At 41.5% G+C, this 26,994-nt stretch overlaps 1 protein-coding gene across 2 annotated transcripts in view; it reads right to left on the reverse strand.

Moving 5' to 3' along the window:
• The window catches only part of sema4ba (sema domain, immunoglobulin domain (Ig), transmembrane domain (TM) and short cytoplasmic domain, (semaphorin) 4Ba), a 50,892-nt gene that overhangs the window by 11,784 nt on the left and 12,114 nt on the right, over window positions 1–26,994 (reverse strand). For both annotated transcript variants that reach the window (XM_069528432.1, XM_069528433.1), the window contains 3 exons: window positions 12,376–12,764; window positions 744–904; window positions 481–543 (listed from right to left, as the gene is read on the reverse strand). In XM_069528432.1, the coding sequence (XP_069384533.1) occupies window positions 481–543; window positions 744–904; window positions 12,376–12,496 (345 nt within the window). In that variant the 5' untranslated portion in view covers window positions 12,497–12,764. The remainder of the gene's footprint in view (window positions 1–480; window positions 544–743; window positions 905–12,375; window positions 12,765–26,994) is intronic.

Consider the following 26,994-nt stretch of genomic DNA (forward strand, 5'->3'; position numbering starts at 1 on the left):
AGTTAAATTAATAAATCTACCCACAGTGAAGTAGTTTACAAAATCATAAAATTATCAATCTACAGTGCGTGACACTGCAGCTTATATTATACTGAAAATCTAATACTGCATTTTTGTGCCAATGTTTTGATGCAATTTTCAATATTCAAAATTGCATTGTGCTGCTTCTGATAATCAGTTCCCTCCCAGTGACATGAGGACAAAGTCACAAGGCTGGTCTGTGTGTTTACACATAAATGTGCTGGTGGAGCTGGCTGACGAAAAGAAAGAGTGTAATAGAGGAAAAGTTTGTTGGAACGGAGGAAAAATCCATTGTTGTAGAGTGGAAAGTTACACCTCCACAGGAAATTTCCAGAGTTTGGACCTGTATTTTTTTTTTCCAAAGTGCCACTTAACAATGGTCAACTTAACTAACAAAGGAAACCTGCAGTCATGTAAATAGTGAGATCAGCCACTCGTGATTTAAAGCACTTCACTCACTTGCAGGTCTTTGCCTTTAAAACTGCATTCTTCTCTCTTCCTCTCCGGAGTTTTCCACGTCAGCTGCAGAACAGAAACACGTCAGACTCACACTGCAGGTTTAATACAGTGAGGCGCGTTTAACTTTCACACTGCAATTCTTGTATCATATCGCATTTATAACCATATCTCCACATTGCACCTCTGGGATCTTGATATATCTCCATTCATATTAATGGAGTATATCATACTGTATATGGTGGTGCAGTTTAATGGCGTCTTACGTTTCTTTGTAGCTTGACTGCACTGATATCGGAGAGGTTGAGAGCGAAGAGGATCTCCCGAGCGCCGACGTACAGTGTGTTGTCTTCTTTACTGAGGAGGAGGGAGGTGTAGTTGGAGACCCCGCTGACTGAGAAACTTCTGGTCGTCCTCTCCTTCGCATCTTAACACAAGAGACAAAAGATTCATGCATGAGGACATCATTCAGTTCATTATGAATTATGTGAGAACCATTTAAAGCCAGCAAGGACAGAACATGCATACAAGCACTTGAATTTGATGTGAACCACAGATAAAAGTCAAACAGTGTAGATGTTCTGTTTTAAGGAATCATAATCACATAATGTGCAACTTCTGCCAAAGCCCTTAAAGTTTCTTAAACAGCTACACAACTCAGAAATAAAGGGTTTTAACACATTAGCTCCAGGAAATGCAGAAAAAAAGACATTCTCTGGACTTTGCCTTTCACATATGAAGAAAGCAGCAGGACATTTTCTGGGTCAGACCCGTTCATAACAAGTGGAAAATTTCCCTCTCCTGTTAGAAATGTCATCAACACACCCACTCGCTCACTGTGGATTTTCGGACATTTAAGAAACATCATTAGCATGTCCAATCCTTCACTATGACATTTTCCCTCACATACAGGCACTGAATAATTTCAGGAGATCATCCAGAGTTTAGTGCATGTCTGAAAGTAGCAATATTCTGTTGATGAAACACAATGATTTGAAATTAAATACATACATATTAAAACATACATATTCTTCACTATCATCATTTAGTTTTGCTTTAGTTTTAAAGTCATTTTCCTTACTTAATTAGACAGTTGTGATTGTATTATTGGACTTTGCAGGACAGTGAACCTACTACAGAAGATGTACAACACAACTAGGACCATGCAGGGCTTCATACAGTATTTCAATATTTCTGAAATACAGAAAGACAAAGTCCCTCATATTTCTCATTAACTATAATAAATGAGTGATTTAAGCCACTAACACCTCCTGACTGAAGCCAGGGGTTAAATCATCAACTCTGCTAATCATTGCTTTTAAAGCTCTTTTGTATCTCAGATTTGCAGCAGCTTCAACAACTCCCCTTCATTGCATTCCAGCATAAACAGAAGCAGAGAGCTGATGGAAACTGAAAGTGACTGAAGCTCTGAAACACGACTTTTGCCCCTTAATGTGAAGAAAGAGGAAATATCCCCCCAAAGAACTGCAGGAAAGTCCAATATTGTTTTTATCAATGCTTTGATTTCATGTCAATACAGGGATGTTCCCTCTGACTTATATAGAAATGTCATCATTCATTTAGCATAGTGTTTCCTACCATGATATCTTAATGAAATTAATTTCCACATACACACCCATGAAGCGTAGAAGAGTTTTATTAGCAAAATGCCACCTTTATGGCAAAAATAACAAAATCATACATATATTTCAATCACTTCATTTTCTAACTAGAATGGCACTCAGTGGAGCTCATGCCTCCACCAAGGCCCACAATTTCATAAACCCATAGATATCAGCCCACTAAATATACCTGATTAGGTGGAAGATCCATGAATTATCCTCTGAGACATTAGTGTCAAATGCGAAAGACATCATATCTCGCAGTGTTAAATAAGGGGAAAAAGATCAGAGATCCGTCCCCTGATCTGGAGCCACACAAAACTGTAATGGGTCCCATCGACATAACACATCCTTCACCAAGTTTTGCGGGAAAAATGTTTTTGCAGTATCTTTTGCATAATCCTCCTTACAAAAAAATCCCTAACAAACCAACCAATACACAAAGGAAACGGGGAGAAAATATAAAGTCCTTGACGGAGGTACTACAGGTGTTTGATAATAATTAATGCCACTAAAAATGAAACTGAACTCTGAACGTAGCCCAAGGACCCATTGAACTTAATATAATATAAGATACGAATATGAGGTAAGTCTTCCTTTAAATCTGCTGCTCACAAAATCTAAAAGTAATATAAAATTGAGTCAGCAGTTTTAAGATTTATTTCCACTTTGTCATTACATCTGTGACAGATCCACACGGGATTAAACCCACTGTCTCTGGTGGTAATAATCACATTTATGACACTTCCCTGCATAAAACTAATCCAGTCCAGGTAAAATAAGGTGTCATTATGTTCTCCCGATAATAGGCACACTATGTGGTATGTACCCTGCAGTAATTGTGACCTGCCATAACCTCACCTCAGTGGAAAGGTACAGGAGGTTGAGCGACTTCCTCCCCCTCGGGAAAATAACATGTTAATAGCCGTGCATTGCCACAGCAACAGAGGGCCGTACTGTAGTTAAAAGTGTCTGTAAAACCACCAGAGCATTTGCTCTGCGTACTGTGTGGGAACCCACCGGGGCTGTTCTATCTCCGCTTCACTCATTACAGGATAAATTGGGAAGCTGATGCACTGGTGGCGTTTACCCCCTTCTTTTTCTCCTCTTCACAGAACCTTGAGTGAATTTAACTGTGATTTACAGAGGCAAAGACCAAGGCCAAAGCCCAACCCAAAACAAAAGCTTTAAGGGAGGATATATATTTATATATATTTTACTCTCTGGTGTCAGATCACCACTGTCATACTCAGTGACTACAGCTTTCAGAGAGAAACAATAATTGAGCATCATTAAAGAGATTAAGGCAGGTTTCTGAGAATACAACAACGCTTACAATTTATAACTCAGGATAACATCTTTCAGTATAGACATATTAGTTCACAACTGTTTATTTCTCTGAGGGGCAGGTCCATGTTAAAGGGTATCATTTATCTATTAACAATATCCATGCCTCAAGGTCAGAGCTTAATGTTTAAAACTGCTGTAGTCAATATTCCATAAAAACAGTGACAGTGTATGAGCTGTATTAGCCACTTTCATTGTTTTGAATTTGCATTCTGTAACTTTAGCTGAAGAAGTACAGAGCCAAATGTGTCCCCTTGCGAGTTGGTGGAGACCAAAGCAGAACAACATCAGTCCAAGAGTCCAAACGCCACAAAACCCAGGATAGAATAACTTCTGGAGGTCAAACGGTGTCCAGACAGTTACCTCAAAAACAAAATGAGAAACTAACAAGTGTATCCTATTTGAACTTGCCCTGCCGTCAATTCAGCATCCACCACATTATCTTAAAGAATCCCCTCTATTGTTGTTTGACTGCCTGAGGCTGATTCCTGACAGGCCACTTCATGACAATGCAGCCCCAGAAATGTTGTGGTGAATGGGTGTAAGAGGGGAAACCGACAGGACGGTTCAGAGGAAGCGCTGAAGACAGGAAGAGCATTTTGGAGTCGTAGCCACAGTGTCTTGTCACTACTGAAAGGGGAAAATGTGTTGTTGGCCTCATCCATCCTGGTGTCTCTTGTAAGAGGAACTTTGAGGACAAAAGAAGTCTGTTGGAGGAATGTATTTCAAGGGTGCATTTAAGTGTTTAGAGCTGGTTATGATCAGGATGGTTCATCACATTGGTTGAGGAATCATTCTGAATAGCTTCAGACACAAGAAATCTCAATGTGAAGGCCCACTGAAGCTGATGGAGACCCATCACCCCCCCCCCCCCAGTCCATGTGAGAATACAGCAGGAAATGTCTAGAAAGTTCACAGTGGGTGAATGGGTGCATTGATGATGTTTCTAAAATGCAAAGGATTGGAAACTGTAGGAATACAAATATCTCAGGATCCAAAAAAAGGTGCTATACAAAATACATTTTCCAGATTGAGGTTCCATTAACTAATCATCCATCTTTTTACCCATATGACTTCCCTTACCCCTGTCTGCAGAGGTTCTAAGAAATCTTTCACCAATTAGTAATTTAGACACTGAAAAACTTAAAAGGAACCTGTCTGACTGTCAACGTGTTTCACTGCAATGAGTTTCTCCAAAAGGAAAAAGTCCAAGGTTGGATTATCCTGAGCATGTGGGACATTGTCTGTGCAAAGGCAAATTACTTTCAAGTTTTTCAACTGTACTTTTAAATTCATTCCACCACAAACAATTTAATTAACCTGTATAATACGAAAGGCGAAACAGCTTTGAGGAGCAGATATGTTGTAATCTTCTTGTTAAACTATGATGGAGGAGGAAAAAGAAAAGCACTATTCTCTCTGCTGCACTGATGATGGAAACACTGGTCACAGGGTCGAGCTGATAGACAACTCTCAGTGTGTGACCGAGGAACGTGTCCGACTGGAACCAGCAGGCAGAACGGGAGGATTTTACACTTCACTGTATCACAGTTACCCTTGCTTGACTTAGAGAGAGCAGACGCTGTGGTTCATCTGTGACCCTTTATACAAGGGCACACTCTGCGGTTCAACCTCTGACAGCTGTAAGCAATGTGAGATTATTGCCATTATTATGTAATTAAAAGTCATTTCTGCAAATGACGCAGCTAAATGGGCTCAAATACTCGCCTAGACTGGTGTACTAATCTATTTAGAGGGGAAATTAATTATATTGGCCCAAAAGGGATCCTTCAACATTTTTTTTTGTAGCTGATTTCCTGACGGGTTCGTGTCTAAAAAAGTATAAGGCTAATTAAATGCGTGAAGAATCCCTCTCTGAATGTGAACAGTGAAGTAATTTGTCCTTTGGTGACAGAGATCTAAGTGCCTTCTTTTGTAGGGCAAGAATAACTGATGAAATCAGTGGCCTCTCCCACGAGGGGGCTACTTTATCAGCTCTTCCAGCTGGATGTGGAGGAGATCAGACGATTGTATACCTCATTTAAAGCCACCGCTCTCATTTAGGCAGAACTACAAGGAAATATTGTCACAAATAAACATACTACACAAGTGGAGATTTACTAACTCTGCAATAAACTCTTGATAAGAATATGTTCAATAGCAAACTTGTTCTTGTTCAAAGGAGATAAGAAAATATTTCTGTCAATATTAAACATAAGGACTGTTGAGTTTAAGCAGTTTATAATTTTAAAAGGAGGAGTTCCAGTCATAGTCCACCTGAAGAAGACCCAAGAAAAAATTTCACCAGATTAAGCGCGAGTCCATAAACATGACCTACTTTCTCATTTCTGAAGGAATCCTGTTCTCGAAAGACGATGCTAGAACAGGATTCACATTTTAAAGAAAATTGAACACGCACAAGAAGGTAAATAAACTACATCTTGACTAGACTGAGCATCTTAACAATGAATCTGAATCTTTTAAACCTGTTAACCTAAGAAGTTAGGTTTGTAACTAATCTAACTCCAATAAATCCCTTTCACCTAAATCGTACACACTGGACCTTTAAAACAGAGACATTTCATGTAGAAGCAAGAAGCAGACAAGGTAAAATAAAAAGATTTACAACACAATGGTTGTATGCCACAAAATATGTCAAGATTTCTACCTTCTCTTCATGAGTACTACTCAGCACCCATTGTTTATCTTGACTCCTCCATAATTAAAAGGTAGTAACTTGCTGGTCCTATCATACAGGAAGGAATCTTTACTCATCTGATAAACAGATGGTGTCATGTGAGAATGCCAAAGCAAGGACACCTAAAGAAATTCCTCATGTGAGAGGAGGAAAACTGCCAAAGACAATCCAGGACACGTCAGCATTAGAAATAAACCTTGTGAAGATCACGACACAAGAACAAAATTATAATTAAGAGAGAGTAAGAAAGACTCTACTCCGGCTGATCAAAAAGACAACAGGCACAAATCTCTTTATCTTCATCTGCTTACTGTACTTTGTTCAAGGACTTTACTCTGGATGAACCCTTGTGAATCCAATTGCTTTAAGAAGAAGTGATTTAAAGCCACTGTTGAGGGTGGAGCTATGGTCGCTGCGACAGGAAGCTGGCGTTCCAAAGGGAGTCCCGGTGTCAGAGCAACAACCAGAGTTCCCACTAAACTGTCTGGTGACATCAGAGACAGAAAACAGGCCACACTGGATCCCTAACTAAATTATGCCCCAGTAATTTTAAACTAGCTATTAAGAGCTGCTGCTGCTGCTCCTGCTGAATGGGTAATTGTGTGGGAGAGAGGACCTGGGAAACTGAAGGACAGAGACCAAAGCATCTGGCATGCATCAAGACAACAGGCAGAGAGGGTCAATTCACCAGGAGATTCATTAGGCAAGCTGTGAGCCTGCTGTTTGTATTGGTAACGTGTGGAGCTACATCTTGTTAGCAGGATATTGTCTCCGCTGCGTCACGCTGATGCTGAGATTGGTGGAAATTTTGAACACAGCTTCGGGAAAAAGAGGCCAGAGTGTCATTTTGTAAATGCTGAGGAAACAGTAAAGTTTAGAGGTAAAGTGTTAAGAGCAGGGATGAGATTTAATAGGCTTGTAGGTGGTAAAGTTTATGAGTGGACGCAAGCTAACTAAAATGTTCACATTTAAAGTGTAAGTACACCACTAGCTCTGAGCCTTACTCCACCGGTGGATGATTTTGGATAATGCTAAAAACTGAGCAGAGGACTGAGGAGGTGAGGGGGGGTGCCACACTGCCATCCCACCAATAATGTCCTTTACCAGGTGTGTGTGTGGGCGATGCAGATGGCCTGTCTACCTTAGAGAACTTGTGTTGTAGATAACGCTACACAACTGGAATAAGAACCGACCACATATTGTCTATAAACACCATTTCACCAATCTGATAATTGACCTGTCCTAAATGGTTCACTCAGTTTTGCAAGGTCCAAGACGGTTTGAAAAACTAGGTGATGATGAGTCATGTTCAACTCCTCTAATTCCGATTTTTCATAAATTTGGTGAGAAATCTCAAATTACAACCACCATTAATGTGCTTCATCATGGAACAGTCATATTATATAAAAAACTTTGCAGTATATCTTTAAATAAAACATTTCCCCCCATTTCTATTGACCTGCAAGAGCCTGCACCTTAACTCTCAAAGATCTTTTTCCCATGGAAAATGTTGACAGGGCAATTTGTTGGTCAGGGAGCAACAAACCTGACCCTGGATCAGCCACAATAATGTAAGCCAGCTGCTGGATCATCAGGAACACACCATGACCTCCTCCCTCAGTGTAAACAGGGCGAAGGTATCAAGATCTCAGAGACTGTACATGAGGTCGTGACATGTTCCAAACTGTATCCGCCTGATACTACGTTACCTGTGTATTTACAGGAGGAGCAGACACAGTCACCGTGTCCTCACTACTTCTTGAAATTGAACAAGTGAAGCAGTGACAGTGTTTTTATTGGGTCTGCTGAGTTTGATTTATGTCCTTGCTCCCCGGAGGACTGGACAGACACGAGTGTCATAAACATCAGCAATATCAGGATCAATGATCTGACTTTTTATGATGTAATGAAAACTGTCACTGAGATGGACACTGATCAGTCATTTACAAACATAATCCATTACTGACTATGACAGCATCATAAAATCTGTCACTGGTGTTTGTTTAAATTCTGAAAAATCACTCACTATTGAATCAGGTGAAATCTATAAAATAAAGCGATGTTGTGAGGTGTTATTTTTTTCCATTTTAGAGCAATGTAAGCTAACCGTTATCTATCTAAGTATAGTTGACAAGTAAAACTGTCCTGTGCAGAAGAAAAAAATTAGGATGAGAAATTAAGAAAGAACTGAAAAATACCCAGAGCCACAGATAAGACATTCAAACAAGTCTAAATATATTGAATTCATCCTTTTATAAGATAAAAAAAGACATTTTGCATATTAATATATATTTAATATATTATCATATAATTTCCTATTGATTGATGAAAATTATTATTGTTACAAAATCCCTTTGGGCTCTGTTAATTTTTATTGAGCTCTTATTGCCACTAATGAAAATACATGATCAGTCATAATCATAGTAATAGTTTCATCCTCATTAGGTTTCACATTCCCTCAGTGGTGGACTGAGATCAAGTGAAGCATGTTTAAGCCTTCACATTAAAAACTGCTGTTCGGCTATGTGGCACCAGCACAGCATTGAAAAACCTTTATCTCACTTGACACCACTGTCATTGTGAATTACTTCAGGGTAGCTGATTCAAATGGTCTCGACATGACAGCTTTTAAATAATTGAAACGCCTCACTCTTACTACGGCTGCGGACACGGCGGCTACACAAAATTAAAGCATGACTGTCGCATGATGTCGAACAGAGGGCTGAGCAGATCAACAGGCGGAGACGGGCAACATAACTGGCTTATAGGTGTGCCTTTAAATAGCGTTCCAACACACTAAGCCGTTCAGCATGGTTTGCATTAAAGCCTGGAACAAAAGCACAGAGAAAAGCAGATGCAGACCCCACTCCATGAACCCATGATCCGTCCTGATAGGCGAATAATGAGAACCAGACAAGTGTTCACACCATAACACATACAAATCCCCATTCATTATTCATGGCAGATTACCCTCTTCATTAAGGCAGAGCCGGGGACCAGGGGACACAGAGAGATAGATAGAGAGAGAGAGAGAGAGAGAGAGAGAGAGAGAGAGAGAGACAGAGAGAGAGAGAGTGGGAGCAAAGCGGAGGGGGAACTGGTCTGTGAAAATGTTACCGGATGTGAAGCAGCCATGCAGGCAGGGTTCTGGTCCTCCTACAAGTATGCAACCGGTCAAGCTGAGTGGCACCCAGATAGGACATTGAGGACCAGAAACCAAGATGAGAGCAGACAGTTTGTGCTGTATAAAGTTCAGGTCTCTGAACCCTGCAGCTCTCCACTCTGCTTTGATACTATAAACACAATATGACAACGCTCTGCTGCAGGAGGCTGGAAATCGTCAGTGTAGCAGAACTGACATCACCACAGCGAGACAGCATGTGTCACCGAGCTTCAGCTAAACTTGATCAGGTGGTTCCAGCTTGTAGGTTTTTTCTCTTTTGTCACAATCCAACGACTAAAAACAGGTATTTTTAACACCTTCCACCTTCTGTCTTTTATAGATCGCCTTTGTCAGGTTGCATTAATACAACTATATTTTTCTTTGAAAATGAATAAACTCTGCTACGGTTACTCCTGGCATCCTCACTGCCTCTGAGTTTTAGAGCTGCTAAAATGGAGAAGTTTGAAAAAGCTGCTGGCTCTGTTTTAGTTTAACCTTGGCTGCGTTTTAGTGTGGACAGGCAGAAACAGAGACGTGTGGAAACAATGACGTAGACGCTCACAACAGTGAAATAGCCTTCGCTGAATAGCTTTAGTTTGAAAATGCTGTGTTCAAAAGAAAATATATGGGTGAAGCCCCAGACTCACAGCACAAGGCAGCTAGTAAATTGAAGTCACTGAGTCCTCAGCCATGTGGAGATATAGACCAGGATGACCTGATAAAAATGCTCCTTGTTAGGTTTTACGGGCAGATCGTAACTATCTCTGTTTTAAAAGCCCGGTTATTTTCTGCATGTCCCTCCGTGCAGAGGTCAGAGCTTATCAATGTGGCTGCAGCGACATAAATGGTCGTACAAAACAAGCTGATGACAGAGGATACGGGTTAGCTCTAATTATATGGCTAAAACAGAAAAGCTTCCTTGCTCTGCCTCACCTATACTGAATGCACAGTGTATATACAACAGCAGGCTTGTAACATGGGGGTTCTGAGTGTTTTATGGTGGTGTTTTAAAATTGGCTGCATGCCCTAAAAGCAAATCTCTCCGTCAAAACAGGGAGAAGCGTGAAGCGTCTTTTCACTGAGTGAGTGATGATGTGTGTTGTTGTGAAATGCTCCGAGGGGGGCCGAGCTGCGGGCTTTGTTTAGGCCTGGCAGGTGAGAGATATTACCTGTTGGTAATAGAGGTCTTACATGTGGGAGGAGGTACAGGCTCAGGCAGGCAAGATGGCAAAGCCGCTCAGAATAACCCACTTAGTGGAAATTTCATCCACTTCTATGATAGATTATTAAGAGGCATCTATCAGCGTAATCAGTAAGACTGTAATGACAGCTGAATGAGAGTCACTAACCACAGCTCAATCACTGAAAGCCTGCATTGATCCCATTATCCATCATTTTTTAAATTTTCCTTAGGAACAATAAAACACAGTAAATGTTTAAATCCAACTTGTCATCTCAAGTTTAACGGTACATCATTCAAATTATTACATCAGTGGTGATGAAGTTACTACTTGGCACAGGTATGAACAGAGCATGCTGTACAGAAACCACAAATCCAGCAATATCCCAGATATATTTTTAAAGGGTGAAATATGACAAGGATGTCTGGTGTGTTTCTGATATGTCTGCATGGTACGACATTCTGCACGCAAACAGAAATACAGATTATAGAAGAGCCATAGCTCAGTGCTTGTGAGACTTATGTTGGACTTCCCTGGCGGCGCTGCAGCACAATAGGCCTGTTCATCTTGTAATTACATCTGACCTGTAGGTACTCACAGCCGCGCTGATGGTAGCTGCCATTCACAGGAAGATTTACATGGATTTTAAACCATTGTCGTAAAGAAAAGAAATATAATTTCACCCATCAAAATCCTTTTAGCTCTCACAATGAACACATATGAAGTGTATTGATTTTTTCCCCAATGGACAGAATTAATAGACAAGGACACCTACAGGGATTAACAATCGGCTCTGTAGGCGGGTTATAATCAAGAACTACTAGATAAAAGAATAACTACGGTAAACAACATAATAACACCCCGTCCACATTAATATGGATAATGCAAAACAAACTTCTTCCTCTGCTTTTGGGCCTTTTGTACACATGCAAACAGTGTTTTCAGTCATAAATGTTCTTTTTACAAAGTGTTTATTCAAAAAAGCTAAATTCTGTGTATCAGTGTGTAAATGTAAAATGGAGTACAGTGTACATTGCTTTGTGTTATGAGCATGCACCAGAAACAACAGCGACAATGGCTTTAGTTAGCACTCTAATGTGATAAGTGAGGTTTTTTATCTAAAAGTTTGGCAAAGTTAAAACGTCCAAAGTCCAAAGTAAAGGGAGATCCTCTCCCTGACAAAAAACACTGAAGCTCCTGAAACGCCTAGTCAGTAATCCGGCCGATACTTCACTATGCTACCATCTTGCATTACGCTAGCCTAGCAGCTGGCTCTCACCATAACAAAGCCAGGTAAAGTGAGAGCGGAGGCAGAAAGTTCCTACATGCACTGGAAGTGGTCGACCAATCACAACAGAGTGGTCCTGCTGGCCAATCAAAGCCAACTGTGCTTGATCAGGAGGGGGGCCTAAAAGAGACAGGAGCGACAACCAAGTGTTTGGCGGTAATGCACCTTGACGTTGGTTGCCAATCGCCAATAAACCAAAGAAAAAGAAGACAAGTGTTCCAGTGTTACAGAGGCTGATGGGGGGAGCAGCAGCGATGGATGTTTTTTTCTAATCGTTAAAGCAGGCAAACTTTTAAAATTTAAACCATGAACCTTGATATAAGCATATGTCTCATTTAACAAGAAAAAAGTTTACCCCTTTCCACTTTGATTGAGAACATCTTAACTACAGGAAGCGTGGAGAGTAACAGCCCTGGTTGTTTCTTAACAGTTTGCCAAGAAAAAGGATCAAACAAATGAAAAAAGACTCCAAAGCACAGGTCATCCTTCAGTGGCTGGAAACAGCCCAGTGAGTCTGCTACCTCTTGTGATAAGGTGATGTATACATGCATTAGTAATGAATCGCTGCAGTATCATGCAAGAAGTGGATAAAAACTTACTGTAGGAGAAGGTGAGGCGTGGAGTGACATCATTTTCTGCGATAGCCGTATGAAAGCAGCCAACCAGCAGCACAGTGTAGGCTGGGAGACAGAGCCGAGCCATGCTCATTGTCCACCCCATTGCCTCCTCTAAGACCGCCAGCCAACTCACAGTCTGCCTTTCAGGGTTTTGTGGAATTCATGAAGAGCGTCTTTTTTAAACCTGTGTTTATTTTTCTTTCCCCCTCTCTGTCTCGCTGCAGCACCGGGCTCCCTGGCTGGAAGACTGATGCACTGTTGTGAAGTCAGGACACTTGTGAAATGATGATCTGTGACCTCAGAACAAGACGGATGGCGTCAACCGAACAGCCTCCATGGACAAAAGAACACTGCAGCGTCTCACCTCAGATCTGTGAAGATATAAGAAACAACATTCATTCAAATAATGCATTGCTTTTGCTGTTGTGGGATTAAATGCTAACATTAGCATTCTAGTATGCTCTCAATGCCAACATTAACATTCTGATGTGTTGCAAACATGATGCTATCGTATATCATGTTCACCATTTTAGTTTAGGGTGTTGCTATGTGTGGAAAAAAACTTATTAGGATTAACCTCAAAGTACAACAAAGGTTGATGCAGGTTTTCCTAACAAACAAAAATACAATTTCTCAATTGGCTGATCAAAATCAGCCGATGAGCCTTTCACAGACTTATCAGTATCAGTGCTTGTGTTTACTGATATGCACCAATACAAACACTTTTATTTTACTGACTAAATAAAGCAGAAAAACAATTTGGTTGATGGAAATGGTGTCAAACGTAGTTTGCATTAACAGTTTTTAGATTTTACAATGATCAATACAATATTTATAAAGATGCTTTCAAAGCAAAGAAAACTCAGTAACAATTCAACTTTACAACACAATAAAAGGTCATGGAACTAAAACAAACCTACTTTATCTTTAGGTGGGGCCAATGTTCGCCTTCTCACTTCACACTACACATCTTGGATTGTATCGTGTTACTTTTAGTTTCTGTTCAGAGGTGTAAGTCATATCACTGGTGATCATCAACAGAATTGTACGACTCTGAACAAAGCTCACATCAGGTTAATTTGATAGTGTCAACTACTGACAAACAAGCTTAAACTCTAGAATCTCCTGTATGTGAACTGCACGTAGCTGCTGTATTATTATCTGCACAGGAAAAGAATGAAGCACTTTCTTGGAGATGTTTGTGTAAAGTTAAATCCAATCACAACGCGTGACGCCCAAAATAACAGCTCATATTACAGGAATTACAGGAGTTTCTGGCCAAAGCTTTCCTTGGTTGAACTCCTGTTTTTATATTACTGAGTGCTGAGGACTGGTGTGTATACATTATAAACAATGATACTGTGAAATGTTTTGATTCCCACAGGTCATAGCAGGCTTCAGTTCTGCCTGCTCTCTGTTGTGGTGAGGATGGAAGAGTCCAGAGCCAAAGGTAATAAGCACATTAACACAGGCCTGCTGTTCAGCACTGATCAGCTCATTGTAGATCACAGTTATTGAACTTTAAATTGTTTTTGCCATGAATGATTTGGAACTGGTCAAACTGTTTATCCGCAACTGCTCCAACAAACTTTAGGAACACATTCGAAAGAAGCCACAAGACAACTCTAATACCAGCAACGGAGTTGAGGCATTTCACTGATGCTGATTAACTGAACGTAGTGAGACATGAGGGGAAACTCAATACAGACATCCCACTTCCAGCTGCAAATGCTCCATTATAGTTGCCACAGGGAGCTCCTCATTAACTGCAACCAACAAGAGGCTCAGTTTCATGTGGGGTATATGGCAATCAATAGCAAAAGCCAGCGAGGGAAGCTATTCCTGGTTTCTATCAAGGGGGATCCTGACTCTTAGTCAATAAGCAGTCTGACGTCTGCTGCAAACACAGACATCTCCAGATCTGAGCCAGGCGGATGACATTTGGAGGAGCAGGAAGGCCTTGATGAAGGCCAGACACAAAAGATGGTTATTTCTACAGCAGCGGAGACCCATGAGACATGAATAGAAGGAATACAGGTGGACGTTCTCTGTTAAGGGATAAAAACTTAAGGAATAAAGGACAAATGTAGTTTCTTTCTTCTGAGGTACATTGTTTGAATCAAGGTCCATCCATCCATTATCTTCACTGCTTAGCCTTTGAGGGTCGTGGGGGAGCTTGAGGCAATCCCAGCTGACATTAGGCAAGAGGCAGGGTACACCGTGGACAGGTCACCAGCGTATTACAGGGCCGACATACAGAGACAAACAACCACATTCATAGCAACGGTCAATTTAGAGTGTTCAATTAACCTAATTCCCAATCTGCATGTCTTTACCGGAAGGTTCGATCCCCACTCCCGCTGTTTGAGAAAAATTGATGAACTGACAGCCAGTGGGGTGTCAGCTCATCTCCTCGCCACGACCGAGGTGCCCTTGAGCAAGGCACCACCCCCCTCCCCCCAACATCTGCTCCCCGAGCGCTGACAATGGCAGCCCACCACTCCAGTATATGTGTGTACATGGCATCTGTCTATGTGTGTTTCTATGCATGTGCGTGTTTCGACAGGTGCCAACTGGATGGGTTAAATGCGGAGAACAATTTCATGTATGCATGTAAAAGTATTAACATGACAATAAAAGTAAATCTTCCTCTTCTTCTTTAGACAGTGAGAGGAAGCCTAAGTACCCGTAGAAAACCCAAATGGGGAGAACATGTTCCACACTGAAAGACCCTGGCAAAAGTGGGATTCAAACTGGGAACCTTCTCACTGTGAGGTGCTAACCACTGCACCGCCATGCTGTCCTTGAATGGAAAGGTCTTTCCAAATTAAAATGATGTCACCAGCAGTGCTTAAAGATCCAAATAATAAAAACATGTTTTACAACAAAGCTATAAAAAGGAGCAGAGGAAAAAGCAGAGTCTCCGGGCTGCAAGAAATTTGGGCCTTCAGCAGAGGGACTGGAGCTCTTTAATGATCATAATAACAAAAGCAGATGAGGTTATGAAAAGCTTCTGCTTTTAAAGCTCCAGGCGAGGTCACATTGCCCCCTGCCAGACTGTAACATGTGACAGACAAGAAGGTGCGTCCATAAGCATCATTAGCGTCCTTTGTGTGGAACAATTCAGAGACGACACTTGACCATCGAGCAGCAAAGTAAACATTAATTCTGGGTTTGTGTGACAGTTGGAAAAAAAAAAAGTCCTGCATGCATCCATCTCAATCCAAGCGAGGAACCTGGAGCGAGCTCGACTCAGCGAGAGGGAGAGAACAAGGGCCCCTCTGACAGCCTGGAAATCTATATGCAACTCTGCACTTCACTGCTCTCTCCTACATGATGCATAAACTGAATCATCCCTTTCACTCCCCACACAGACGTGATAGTGTGCTCGGGCTGTGGATGATACTCTGCCATCCCTCTCTCTGTCTACGAGCTCCTCTTAAATCTCTACAGTTCCCCTCTGCACCCCCTGCAGCCACACATCAGCCTTATCGTTTCGACATAATTATTGCATATGTAAAAGTTTTACCGCAGATTATAAAACATTGATGGTCTCACTAATGGCAAATGTTTGGTTTTATTAGTGAGGGGGACACAATTAAGTGTGAGACTCTTTATTAAGTCAACACTAATTATTTACACATGTTTGATTGATCATATTTCATATAATAATTCATGTGAATTTCTTTACGAATACAGTTTATATTTAACTGATAGAGAACTGATAGACTATATCCAACCACATAATTAAGTACAATAAATAAAACAAAGCATACAAGGCTTGCAGTTCGGCCGGGGTCTTTCTTTGTGGAGTTTGCATGTTCTCCCCGTGTCTGTGTGGGTTTTCTCCAGCTTCATCCCACAGTCTAAAGACATGCAGGTTGGGGTTACGTTGATTGAAGACTCTAAATTGACCATAGGTGTGAATGTGAGAGTGACTGTTTGTTTGTCTCTGTGTGCTGCTTTCACCCAATGTCAGCTGAGATTGGCCCCAGCTCCGTCCCTGTGACCCTTAATGGATAAATGCTATAGATAATGGATGGCTAGAGGGATTGCAAGACAGAAATAAACTTCAAGTTACCAATAGAATGGCTCCCTAGAGCAGACAGATTTGACACACTCATAGAAAGTTCCTAAATATTACCTAAATATGTTTTATAATCAAAATCCATAAATCTAAGAATGTTAAATTAAATATATGAGTGGGAAGAGACCATTAGATAAGCAGCGAGAAGCTGTGCTAGAAATAGATTTGAGTGATAAACACGTGGATGAAACTGAGATAAAGTCCCAACTTAAGCAACTTAGTCATTGTGAAACTGAAAGGTTACAGAGTACAGTTATCACAAAGTAGTATAAAACTCTGCCATAAAAATGTATGGGCATTTCATATTGCACAAACTGCCAATGCACATTGCAGCAGATAATTTACAAAAAGAGGAAATCAGTTTTATATTTAACCAATCAGGGACATTCCCAGCACTTGTTACCAGCCACTTCCTGTAATACAGATAAAACGATGACCATACATCACAGACAGGGAAAGACTGACCAATGACAGCACCACTTATATGACTGTGAGTATTATAAATAGCAGCGACGTGTATGCTGCTGAAACAGGTGGCACTGCTATGAGCAGCTGCCATCCGAGCAGAGTGGAAGAGGTCAAGGCTCGTTGGATTCCACACAGCCTGTTGACTGGAAAAGTGTTGACTGATAAATAAGACCTCTTGGCATGACTGTCATCTCAGGAAGCCACCTGTACACACACACACACACACACACAAACATGCGACACACCCCACGGACAACCCTAGTCATATTCTCCCAGATGTGGCCTTCAACCTGTGATCGGGGGCCTCCCCTTTCTGCCCCCTCGACACCTCCACACCCCCGATGGATGCTCAGATGTGTGAAGAAGCAGATGGGAGACGTGGTGGACATCACCTGTCAGGAGAGGCTTTAATGCCGGAGCACGCCTGCACGTATGGACAAAGACGCTGATTCACCTCAGTGTTGAAACAGTGCTGCACCACACATACTGCAAGGTTACTTTACATCTCCTCCTCCTGGGACTGACCCAAACACCTCAAAGCTCCTACTGTTACCATGGTAATCAACTCCTACATCTCCGTTCAAATTAGGACCCGAATATGGCTTTTTATTGGCTGATACCAATATTAGGTAGTAAAACTAATTCTGATACTAGTAAATGATTTGTGAAATGTCTTTATCAAACTCTTATGAAATAGACAGGTAATTAAAGCTTGACATTTTACAGTAGTCTGCTTTAATCTTTTTTCTTCTTTCTGTTTCCTAGTTCTATCTAGGTCTGTATTTGTATGGAGCTTTTCTAGTCTTGATGACCACTCAAAGAGCTTAACAGTTCATTTTTATTTCCATTCAAACATTCAAGTGCATATGTGCAGCACTTTCTCTGTCACACGTAACACACACTCACAGACAATTTGGGTTTGAGTATCTTGCCTAAGGACACTTCGGCATGTGGAATTGGGGACACTGTGATTACAACACCGACCTGGTTAGTGGATGATGAGCTCTATCTCCTGAGACACAGCCGCCCGTATATATAACCACACAGAGCCCATGGTATAAGAAATACAATCCTATAATTCAAGATAAAGTAATCCAACATTATTCATTATGTATTAACGTTATTATTCACTATTCTCAGACAAGGACATTGAATCGCAGTGATAGTTTTGAACATCACCGCTCTTATCTAACGAAACCAGCACTCACACCGTCACATCAACGCTATCAAGGAGTCGCGAAGTGAAAAGTCTGGAAAAACTTTGTGAAGATGAATAAATTGTGAAGACGACCCTCAAAACGTAACTCGAACCCGTTTCCCCCGTGAATAAAAGTCCATAAGTCTGTCCATCTGATTGGTTTCCTGTGGAGTCTGAAGAAATGCTCGTTCCTTCTCAACCCACTTTAAGTCCAATCCCCAGGACCAGCTAAGAGTAATTAATGGCTCATTCATCCCTGAGTGAGCCATACAGCAGTAATTACGACCATATGTTATTCTAAAGACTTTTAATTGCTTAATTAAAATCTTATTAAACCAGTGAACAGAGATAGGGAACATTTTGAACTTCAGGCTCAGGGGGAGTTAAATTCATCAAGCTCGTTTCTCCTCTGAGGCCTGTGACACACGGTCAGAGGTTGTGAATTCTATCACCGGTGCTGACTTCCTATAAAACATCCCATATTTGAAGATATTAAGAAAGTGTTGATAGATGAGCGCATGACTGTGAAAGTGGATGAGCATATTTCATCACCTCTGCCTTTGAAAGCTACACAAGGATTCTACACCCCGTCTCTGAAGTGAAAATATTCAAAACGATATTCCATTTCTTTCCATTTCCCCTTCTGCACAAAATTTCCATAGCAGATGTGGAGCCAGCAGAGGCTGCCAGCTGATGACATGTGAAGTGGCAGAGCGAGGTCTGTCGCCGGGCCTGCTATCACTATCAAGGCCCGACTGGGTGAAAGAGGAGCAGCAGCAGGGGCTCGGAGACAGACAGAGAAGTGCATTAAAATATTGAAAGGGCAAGGACACACGTTCCCTCATTAAACTTTTAATTTCTGAATTAGTTCTCGTACAGAGACAGAGTTCACCTGAGAGAAACTAATCGCAGCAGACAAATACCACCTTCAATGAGATCTTTACCACCGTGTGATTTACAGTCATTTGCCGCTGTTGGCTTTGTGCCTTCTATTTCCCGGCACCAGATCTCCCTGTCACAACACATCAGAGGGGGAATAAACCTGGATTAAAACTGCTCATGTGTTGTCATTAAACAACGGTGCACACTGAGGGATTGAGGAGAAATTGGCAGAAGTTGGTACTTTTCCTTTCTCTCCGCTCTCTTTTCAGTTTGCAACAATCCAGTGTAAGCTGATCCACTCTTCAGAAGCAGCCTGCCCTGTTGATCCTGCAGAAATGACCTATTTCTTTTCTTCTGTTGTCACACCCTCCACTGAAGAGGGGAACACCTTCATCTCTGATAGTATTCTTTCACTTTTTATACACTAAGCTGGCAATCAATTTATCCAGGCCATTATTCAGTTATTGGTGAATCCCTCTAGAATTTGTCTCCTCTTTTTCATTTGTATCTCTCCTTAAGCTCAGTCTACAGGTGCATTAGATGATTCATTAGCATATATACGCTGTACGAGATAATTACCATGTGCTTTACCAACTCTGTGTGTAAAGTGACTCTTCAGTTTTCTCCAAGCCCCCCTTCTAGTTAAGAGTGAACTTGTGTAAACTCTGGCAGGCTGACCCCAGTCCTGGTGCTGACTTCACTCAATTACACACATGCTCTGGGTTTTAGAAACTACCATCAGTGAAGAGTTGTAGTGGCACATACTGAAGTTACCTCATAGTCTGGACCAGCCAAAGAAAGTGTGACAAGACTCAGCACAGTGCTCTATGTTAGATACTGTGTTTTTATGAGGGGTCCTGACGTCTGGCAGACACAGGTGCGGAGCAGCTCCTGCCCTGGCTACTGTAAGTAGGTCAGACCTGCTGAAACACTCAGTGCTCAAACACTAATGCACTTCACAGTGAAATACTGACCCTGATAGAGCGAGTGCTGATAACTCGGTGCTGACTTCAGGTGCTTTATCTCGACACTTGACTGACTTGATTTCTTCTACAGATAAGTTGACAATACACAACTACCGTAAACTGAGTTTGTTGTTAAAAATATTTTCATTTGATTTTTAACATGCCTTTATGTAAATACTGTACATATTACACAACATTATTATATTATTAGAATGTGCTGGAATGAACAATAACTTAAAATTTTCTGAAATATTTACCCTCTTTGACATTGATTAGACTGGTGTGGCATCCATGAAAAGGCTGTAAACAAAGCAGGACGTCCTCCCTTGATGTCCAAAGTGAGAAGCTGCACGCATTCCAGTTGCTTATAGAGTCTTAGACAGACGCTCAGGCTATAGGCCACTGGGCAAAGAGCTGAAACACATCCATCACTGTGTGGGACCGATAAAAGGCTCAGGACGTCAGCTTCTCCACGCAGTGACCAAAAAAATCCCGCCCCGCCCTCAACACAGACCAAGAATTTTTCTACGAGGCACATCCCTTGAGATCAAACCAGTCAGTGACACGCTGCACATCTCCCACATCGACTTCACAGCTTTCTTCACACAGACTGATGCACTTCTATCTGTACTCACTATGCACTTCTTAAAGTGTAATCGACCAACTTCCTGTCAAATGACTTACTGATTAAAAAAAATATTGCACAATGAGATTTTACTCTGGAAGATATCGTCAATAGTCTGGGCGTAGTTTAACTGATGTTCATGAGGCATTTTACTGCCTCTTGAAACCACTTATACCTTATAAACAGCTATTGAAGCAAGGTGCAACACAGTGCAACACATTGCTCTATATCCTGAAACTGATTTTGTCAGTTAATTAAAGAAAAATTTCAAGGCAGGTTTCAAGGCAGTCGTCATGTTTTTCTTTTTTACCTAAGAGCTCAATGACAGAGAAGATAGTGATGCACTCATCCAATCAGGAGGACTCAGGTTCACAGTCAAGTTTTATCCAGTCAATTTAAAATGACATCTATCCAGTTGTGTGCAGAGTAATACAGATTTTTATTTTTTCTTACGTAGTGATAATCTGATTTCCCTTTACCGATTCTGATACCTAGACTTTGTGCATTGGATAATACTGACAGTATTTTAAGAGCTGTATGCCATTACCCCTGTATGGAAGTAATGATTGCTATCATTGATGTTTGGCCTGGCTCAGGTTAAACCCTTTGAAAAACAACTTATTTTATTATCTGGCTTAATAGTCACAGAACAACACTAATACAAATAAATCTTGGAATACACAACAGTTACCTTCTTTAAAAAACTGTCTTATAATTTGCATGTTCTTTAAAATTGTAAGTATTCAGAACTCTTAAATGCTCTTTATTTAATATAAACTTCTTTTCCTTTGTAATCACGTTTACACTCAATACAATATGAGGCATCTTTTGAGGGATAGAGATAAGCAGAGCTCTGTGAACACTGAGGGAATTCCAGAGTCTGTTAACAAAGACTGTCTGGTACTCTCTAAATCAAGTTCACAAAGCAGAGTATACAAATGTTGAACAACTGATCCTGAGGAAACAAAAATGTTGCTGACGCTCAGCTTCCTTATGCCTGCAGTTGTCCTGGTTAATTCATTTCTCATCTCTAGCTACAATCCTGAATATGTCTTATTTGTTGATATCAAGCTGAAGTCGATCTCTCTTTATTCAACCTCTCTATTTGTCAGAAATAGAAATATCTCAGTGGGGGGAGGCTGTCCTCTTTATGTGGGGTCTGAAAGTGGGGCAGCTGCCCCCCACATGCAGTGACCTCACTTAGTAAGGATCAATAGCTAACTGCAAATTCCTCAATCCAAGTCCTCAGGAGACACTTAGGCCTTGGTATCCCAGCCATGCGAGCCATCTTGTGAATCCTTTAGTCACTGATATTCGGGGTAAATTCCAGTCATTGACATCCAACATCCTAGGCGACCAGATTTGACCTACGGGGGCAGCGCATCTGGTAAACCATACGGGGGAGATGAGTCCTTGTCACTCACCCTGTAGGTCCAGCTAATGAATTCTCTCTACGGACACATTTGTAAAGCTATAGGTCCAATTCTTTATGTTTATACTTCAGTTTTTCCTCTGTGCCCTTTTTTATATTCCTTTCTCACAGCAAACAGCAAAATAATGGGGCCCATACTGATCCCTGGGCTGGATGTTTTAATGGCTGACTGACTGTTCTATTTAACAAGACAAGCATAATAAGGGGATTAGCAACCTATCAGATGACAGAGTTCAGCGTGCTTGGCAGCAGGTAAACGGGCAGATATCCTATATCACATGATTTTTTTAATCGTTGTGCAAATGATATAAACAAGTTCATTTTTGAAAATATCTGAAAAAATAACCACAAAGACGAACTTTAGTTAAACTGTTAACGTTTTTATACACAAGTTGCTGTCACCTGTTAGTTAAAGTACGATGACATTTTCAACTTAAAAACAACCCCTGAATGTCACGTTCCTCTTCTTTTGCTATGGAAACCCACACTAGTGCAAGTCTGAGATGCAATCAGCGTCCTGACATGTCCACACAACAACCCCGGCCCCCACAGCTGGATGTTTGAAGCATGGAACTGATGTTACGGAGAGATGGAGGTGAAATGATCCGTTACTAGAAACCTGAGTCTCTTCACCAGAGCACGCACCATGTCCTCAGACATCTTCATCTACTTTCACAGGTCAGAGGGGGCAGGCTGGTCAACTATACTGGCAAAAAATATATAATTCTACATTTTATTCTTACTTCCAGATGTAGTTCTGGATGAAGACAAAAGCTCACTTATAGTTATTCAAAGGGTTTAACCTGAGCCCGGACATACAGCAATGATAGCAATCAACACCTCAATACAAGGTTAGTTGCATGAAGCTGTTAAAATATGCCATTGAAATTATTTTTTTTAAATGCACCAGTAATGATCAGTAGGCTACTTGGTATTGGCCAACACCAGAATAGGGATTAGGAGGGGAAAAAGTTGAGCACATCTCTAGCCCCAGTTTAAGTAACTGACATCAGTTTAAAAAAGTGATGAAGTGCTTTAAAGAAAACACTCGAGTCTCATTAAGCAAACAAACAAGTATTTTTTAGTGTTCGGACGTCACTGAATTCAACCCAGGAGGCTGCTCTGTAGCTTACACTCTGACGTTACCATGAAAGAGAGAGACTGATTCATCAAGTTTATTTATAAACTATAAGATGTAAGGTCAGTGATGTGATCCGTGACCAGGAACAGAATAAATAAGCTGCTTGTCCATGTATCAAAAAATAAACACGAGACGTCAGCAGTGATACACCACTATTTCACAAAGTAAGCTTCATGCTGTATTGTTTATTTGGAAGCTGAAAGACGGTAAGGTCACTGAGGGTTCTGTGTCTCTCTGAGAAAGTTTTATTATTGAGGGAAGCTCTAGGTCTCTCTGCAGAGTTATAATGAAATAACCCTCTGACTGAACAAGGTCTGACTTCTCATAAAAAACAACCAAGACCAATTGCCCTTGATTCAACCTTGATTCATGGATAACCGTGCCCTGAGTGACTGAGTCTCCTTACAGACACAACAGCAAAAAAAATGTCTGGCAAAGTAGAAATAGACAAGAGGACATGTTTTCTGTGCTACTGGGAAGCATTTAGTGATTTTCTGTCACATAAACCAGTTAGAGCCACTGACCGCCGCAGAAAAAATGAGGAGGCAAAAAAAAAGCATCGGCAGTGTTAGGTCCTGTGAGCTTAAACTGCACCTGCATGCTGAACAGCTTCATCCTCTCCAGATGTCTGGAGGCCTCGCCAGACCCAGAGCCGGCACATCTATAACTGTCTCCTGGTCCTGGACTGCCCAGACTCTGGTGGATAACTGCCAGCGAGAAAAACTAGAAACGCAGGGGAGGTGGATCCGAGCCCCGCAGCCACTCATGCTGCACAGAAAGTGCTGAAAGAGGCCCCGAGATGGCTTGTGTTTGCAGTGTCTTAATATATCACATCTTCAATTCAATCTGATGAATTATTCAGACGGTGCTATCTACTGTGCCTCTCACCTAAAACATCTGCCCTGCCAGCCCATCTGCCAGGTCTGCCTTACACTCGCTTCTGCCACAGGAAGCTTTTAGTCGGCTGCTGTCCTGTGGTCTCTGTTCCATTTAACCCCCTTCCTCTATCTCTATTTCCATCTCTCGGACTTTAGGGGCATAAAGCATTGAGGGAAAGAGATTATGTTACCATGTCAAAAGAATGGAGGATTCGTCTGTGCAAGATTTTTAAAGAAAAACTTGTTTTATTTTGCTACTAGTGTACAAATATGGACTGTATTTATACAGCACTTTTTATCGACCACTCAAAGGCACAATCACCCATTCATACACACATTCATACAGTGCTACTACACCCTGCACTCTTTCTATTACATACACTGTCGGCACAGGCATCAGCCATCGGGGGGAATTTGGAGTTCAGTACCTTGCCAAAAGTGACTTCAGAATGCATGGGTTTCAAACCACTGACCTTCTGGTTAGTGGACAACCTGCTCTATCTAAAAAATGTGCAATATCTGAAGGCTAAATAATTTACAGATGTTCAAAAAGGCTAAACTTATTAAACTTATTGTTACTCTCTTGTTCTGAGAGAAAAGAAGGTGACAGTGAAAGCAACAATCTCTCCTAACATGTATTACATCTGTTTTTATGCAGTCAAAGTGATGGAAACACTTTCACACCTCAGAACAAGTGGTCAATCATCCCTTATGTGTGTCTAATTGTGAGATCGATGGTTTCAGAAAATTTAAAAAATCATTGGAAGCAGCATCCCACAAAAAGACGTGGAGAGTTTCAGACACTGTTCACCTGTCAACCTCTTCAGATTCTAGACTATTCTGACTCCTCCAGTGTCACACAAGCACACCGAACACTTGGCCAACCTGAATCCAATTTTGTTGGTGCCGCCTTGAAAAGATCTGACAAAGCCTTCCCCTTCAGGGCAGAGGAAGTGTATAAGATTTCAGCTCTGGACTACATCACGCACGAAAGAGGACACCGAGCAGAAAACACGAGCAGGTTGCATTATACTTCCAGACCTTTAAAATGAGGAGAGGAATAAAATGTGCACACACACCTCCCCCCTGCACTGTTTACAGCTCATAGCGAAGCATTAAATGACTGAATACCAGCATCTCTTAGCAGATTTCTCCTTCGTCACTGTCAGTGAGGATGACTGAAAAACATGTAACCCACGCAGCAGTCTCATATCCAAGGTTAGAGAAGAATAACTGTGAGAAAGTATGTGTCATGCAGTTAACAAATTAAGTCCCCTACTTCTCAGTAAAGAACAGTATCATGCATTAACATTAAAAGATAGTACAGCTTGTTTACAGTGAGGCAATTAGAGGCCTGTGATACCAGAGTTACAGCAGGAATGTCTGAAAGGGTCAGTGGCACCATTACCAGAGTAAAGGGCACAACCTGGAATGTTGGAGATATCAAATCACAACGGCGAGGGAGGGACAGGCGGCCAAACAACACTCGATTGGAGGGGGATTCCATTAATCAGACCTCCTCTCATGCTCGTGTCAGAAAGCGCACAAACACGTCCGACCGCTAACGACAACTCGTTTCACATTTGCCGTATGCAACACCTCACAGTCGCCCCTTCAGCTCCTGTGTCAGGAGTTAAGATGCACACATGGCTTCAAGGATTGAAATAGAACTTTATTATTAAACATGCAACATGCAAGAGGAACAGGTGCGCAGTGGCGGCCGATGGAAACACACCCTGAAAAGACAATTTTGCGATCCTCACACCAGCACGTTAGAAAATGCTGACGTACGTGTAAACATACTGCACATGGTCTGCCAAAGCATTTTCACAGGGTTGTGTATACAGGTAAAATAAGACTCTGCATGAACAGGACAAGGCCCTGGCATTCTTCACATGTGTGACGTTTTGCTTCATGTGGGTAAAGAGGCAGATGTGAGGGTCTGTGGGACACTGGAGCAAACAGAGCAATCTGGCCACGTTCCATGTCGCGAGTCATTTCCCACATCATGGCACAGTGCTGAACTGGGAATAAACAGAGGAGCCCGCTGTGCTCCCAGAATGCATGTTTGCAGAGTTCCCATCAGCGAGTGCACAGTAAGAGGACTCCCTGAAGGCCTGTGTTTAACCTTTAGGTTACAAGTGGTTGGCCACTCCAAAGCCCGCCCCCTCCTCTGCCTCACATGTTAACCCTTTTCTCACTCACTCATCAGAACAAACATGCTCTGTGAGAGAAGCCAGATAACAACTTCTTACAAGATCACAAATAAACTATTGATCTCAGCTTTTGTGGGATAATAGTTTCCTCTTTTATACTCAACATTACGTATGCAGAAACAGATGGAGCCTTCTGTCTGTTCTCTGTGTTCATTTTGCTCGTATTTGTACACGTCTTCTGAAAGCCTACACATGTGGACGAAACACACAAAATTTAGCAGTACTACCGAAAATCATGGGGGGGCAGTGTAGCCAACAGTTCAAATGCAACAACCATAGGACACGAGGAAGACGTTTCAACGATGGCAGAACTTTTTGAGGAGCGACTTAACGAGTTGGTGAGTTGGACCAACGTTGTCTAAAACGCAACCGCTCTAAAGAGGCACTAAACCACAACCTACTCCACCATCGTAATGTTTGTTGTTCTTCGAGACCATTGCCTCTGCGCTGCCCTCCAGTGGATGTATTGCTTAACTACCGCAAAGAAAATATGGAAGTATGTGGGCAGTGACGTTACAGCCTTTGAACGAAGGTATCTCTTTTTCGTACATGAACACAAAATACATTTTGACAATCTATGATTCAGTGATTCAAAACGCTCCATTTACTAAAGAACTTCATGATTTATGACCATGTGGTGAGATTATTCTGTCAAAGAAACATAAAAGCTTTTTGCTTGAGCTCAGTCCATCTGACACAAAGGATGTGA

This window comes from Paralichthys olivaceus, chromosome 7 (genome assembly GCF_024713975.1).
Source record: "Paralichthys olivaceus isolate ysfri-2021 chromosome 7, ASM2471397v2, whole genome shotgun sequence".
Taxonomy (NCBI): Eukaryota; Metazoa; Chordata; class Actinopteri; order Pleuronectiformes; family Paralichthyidae; genus Paralichthys; species Paralichthys olivaceus.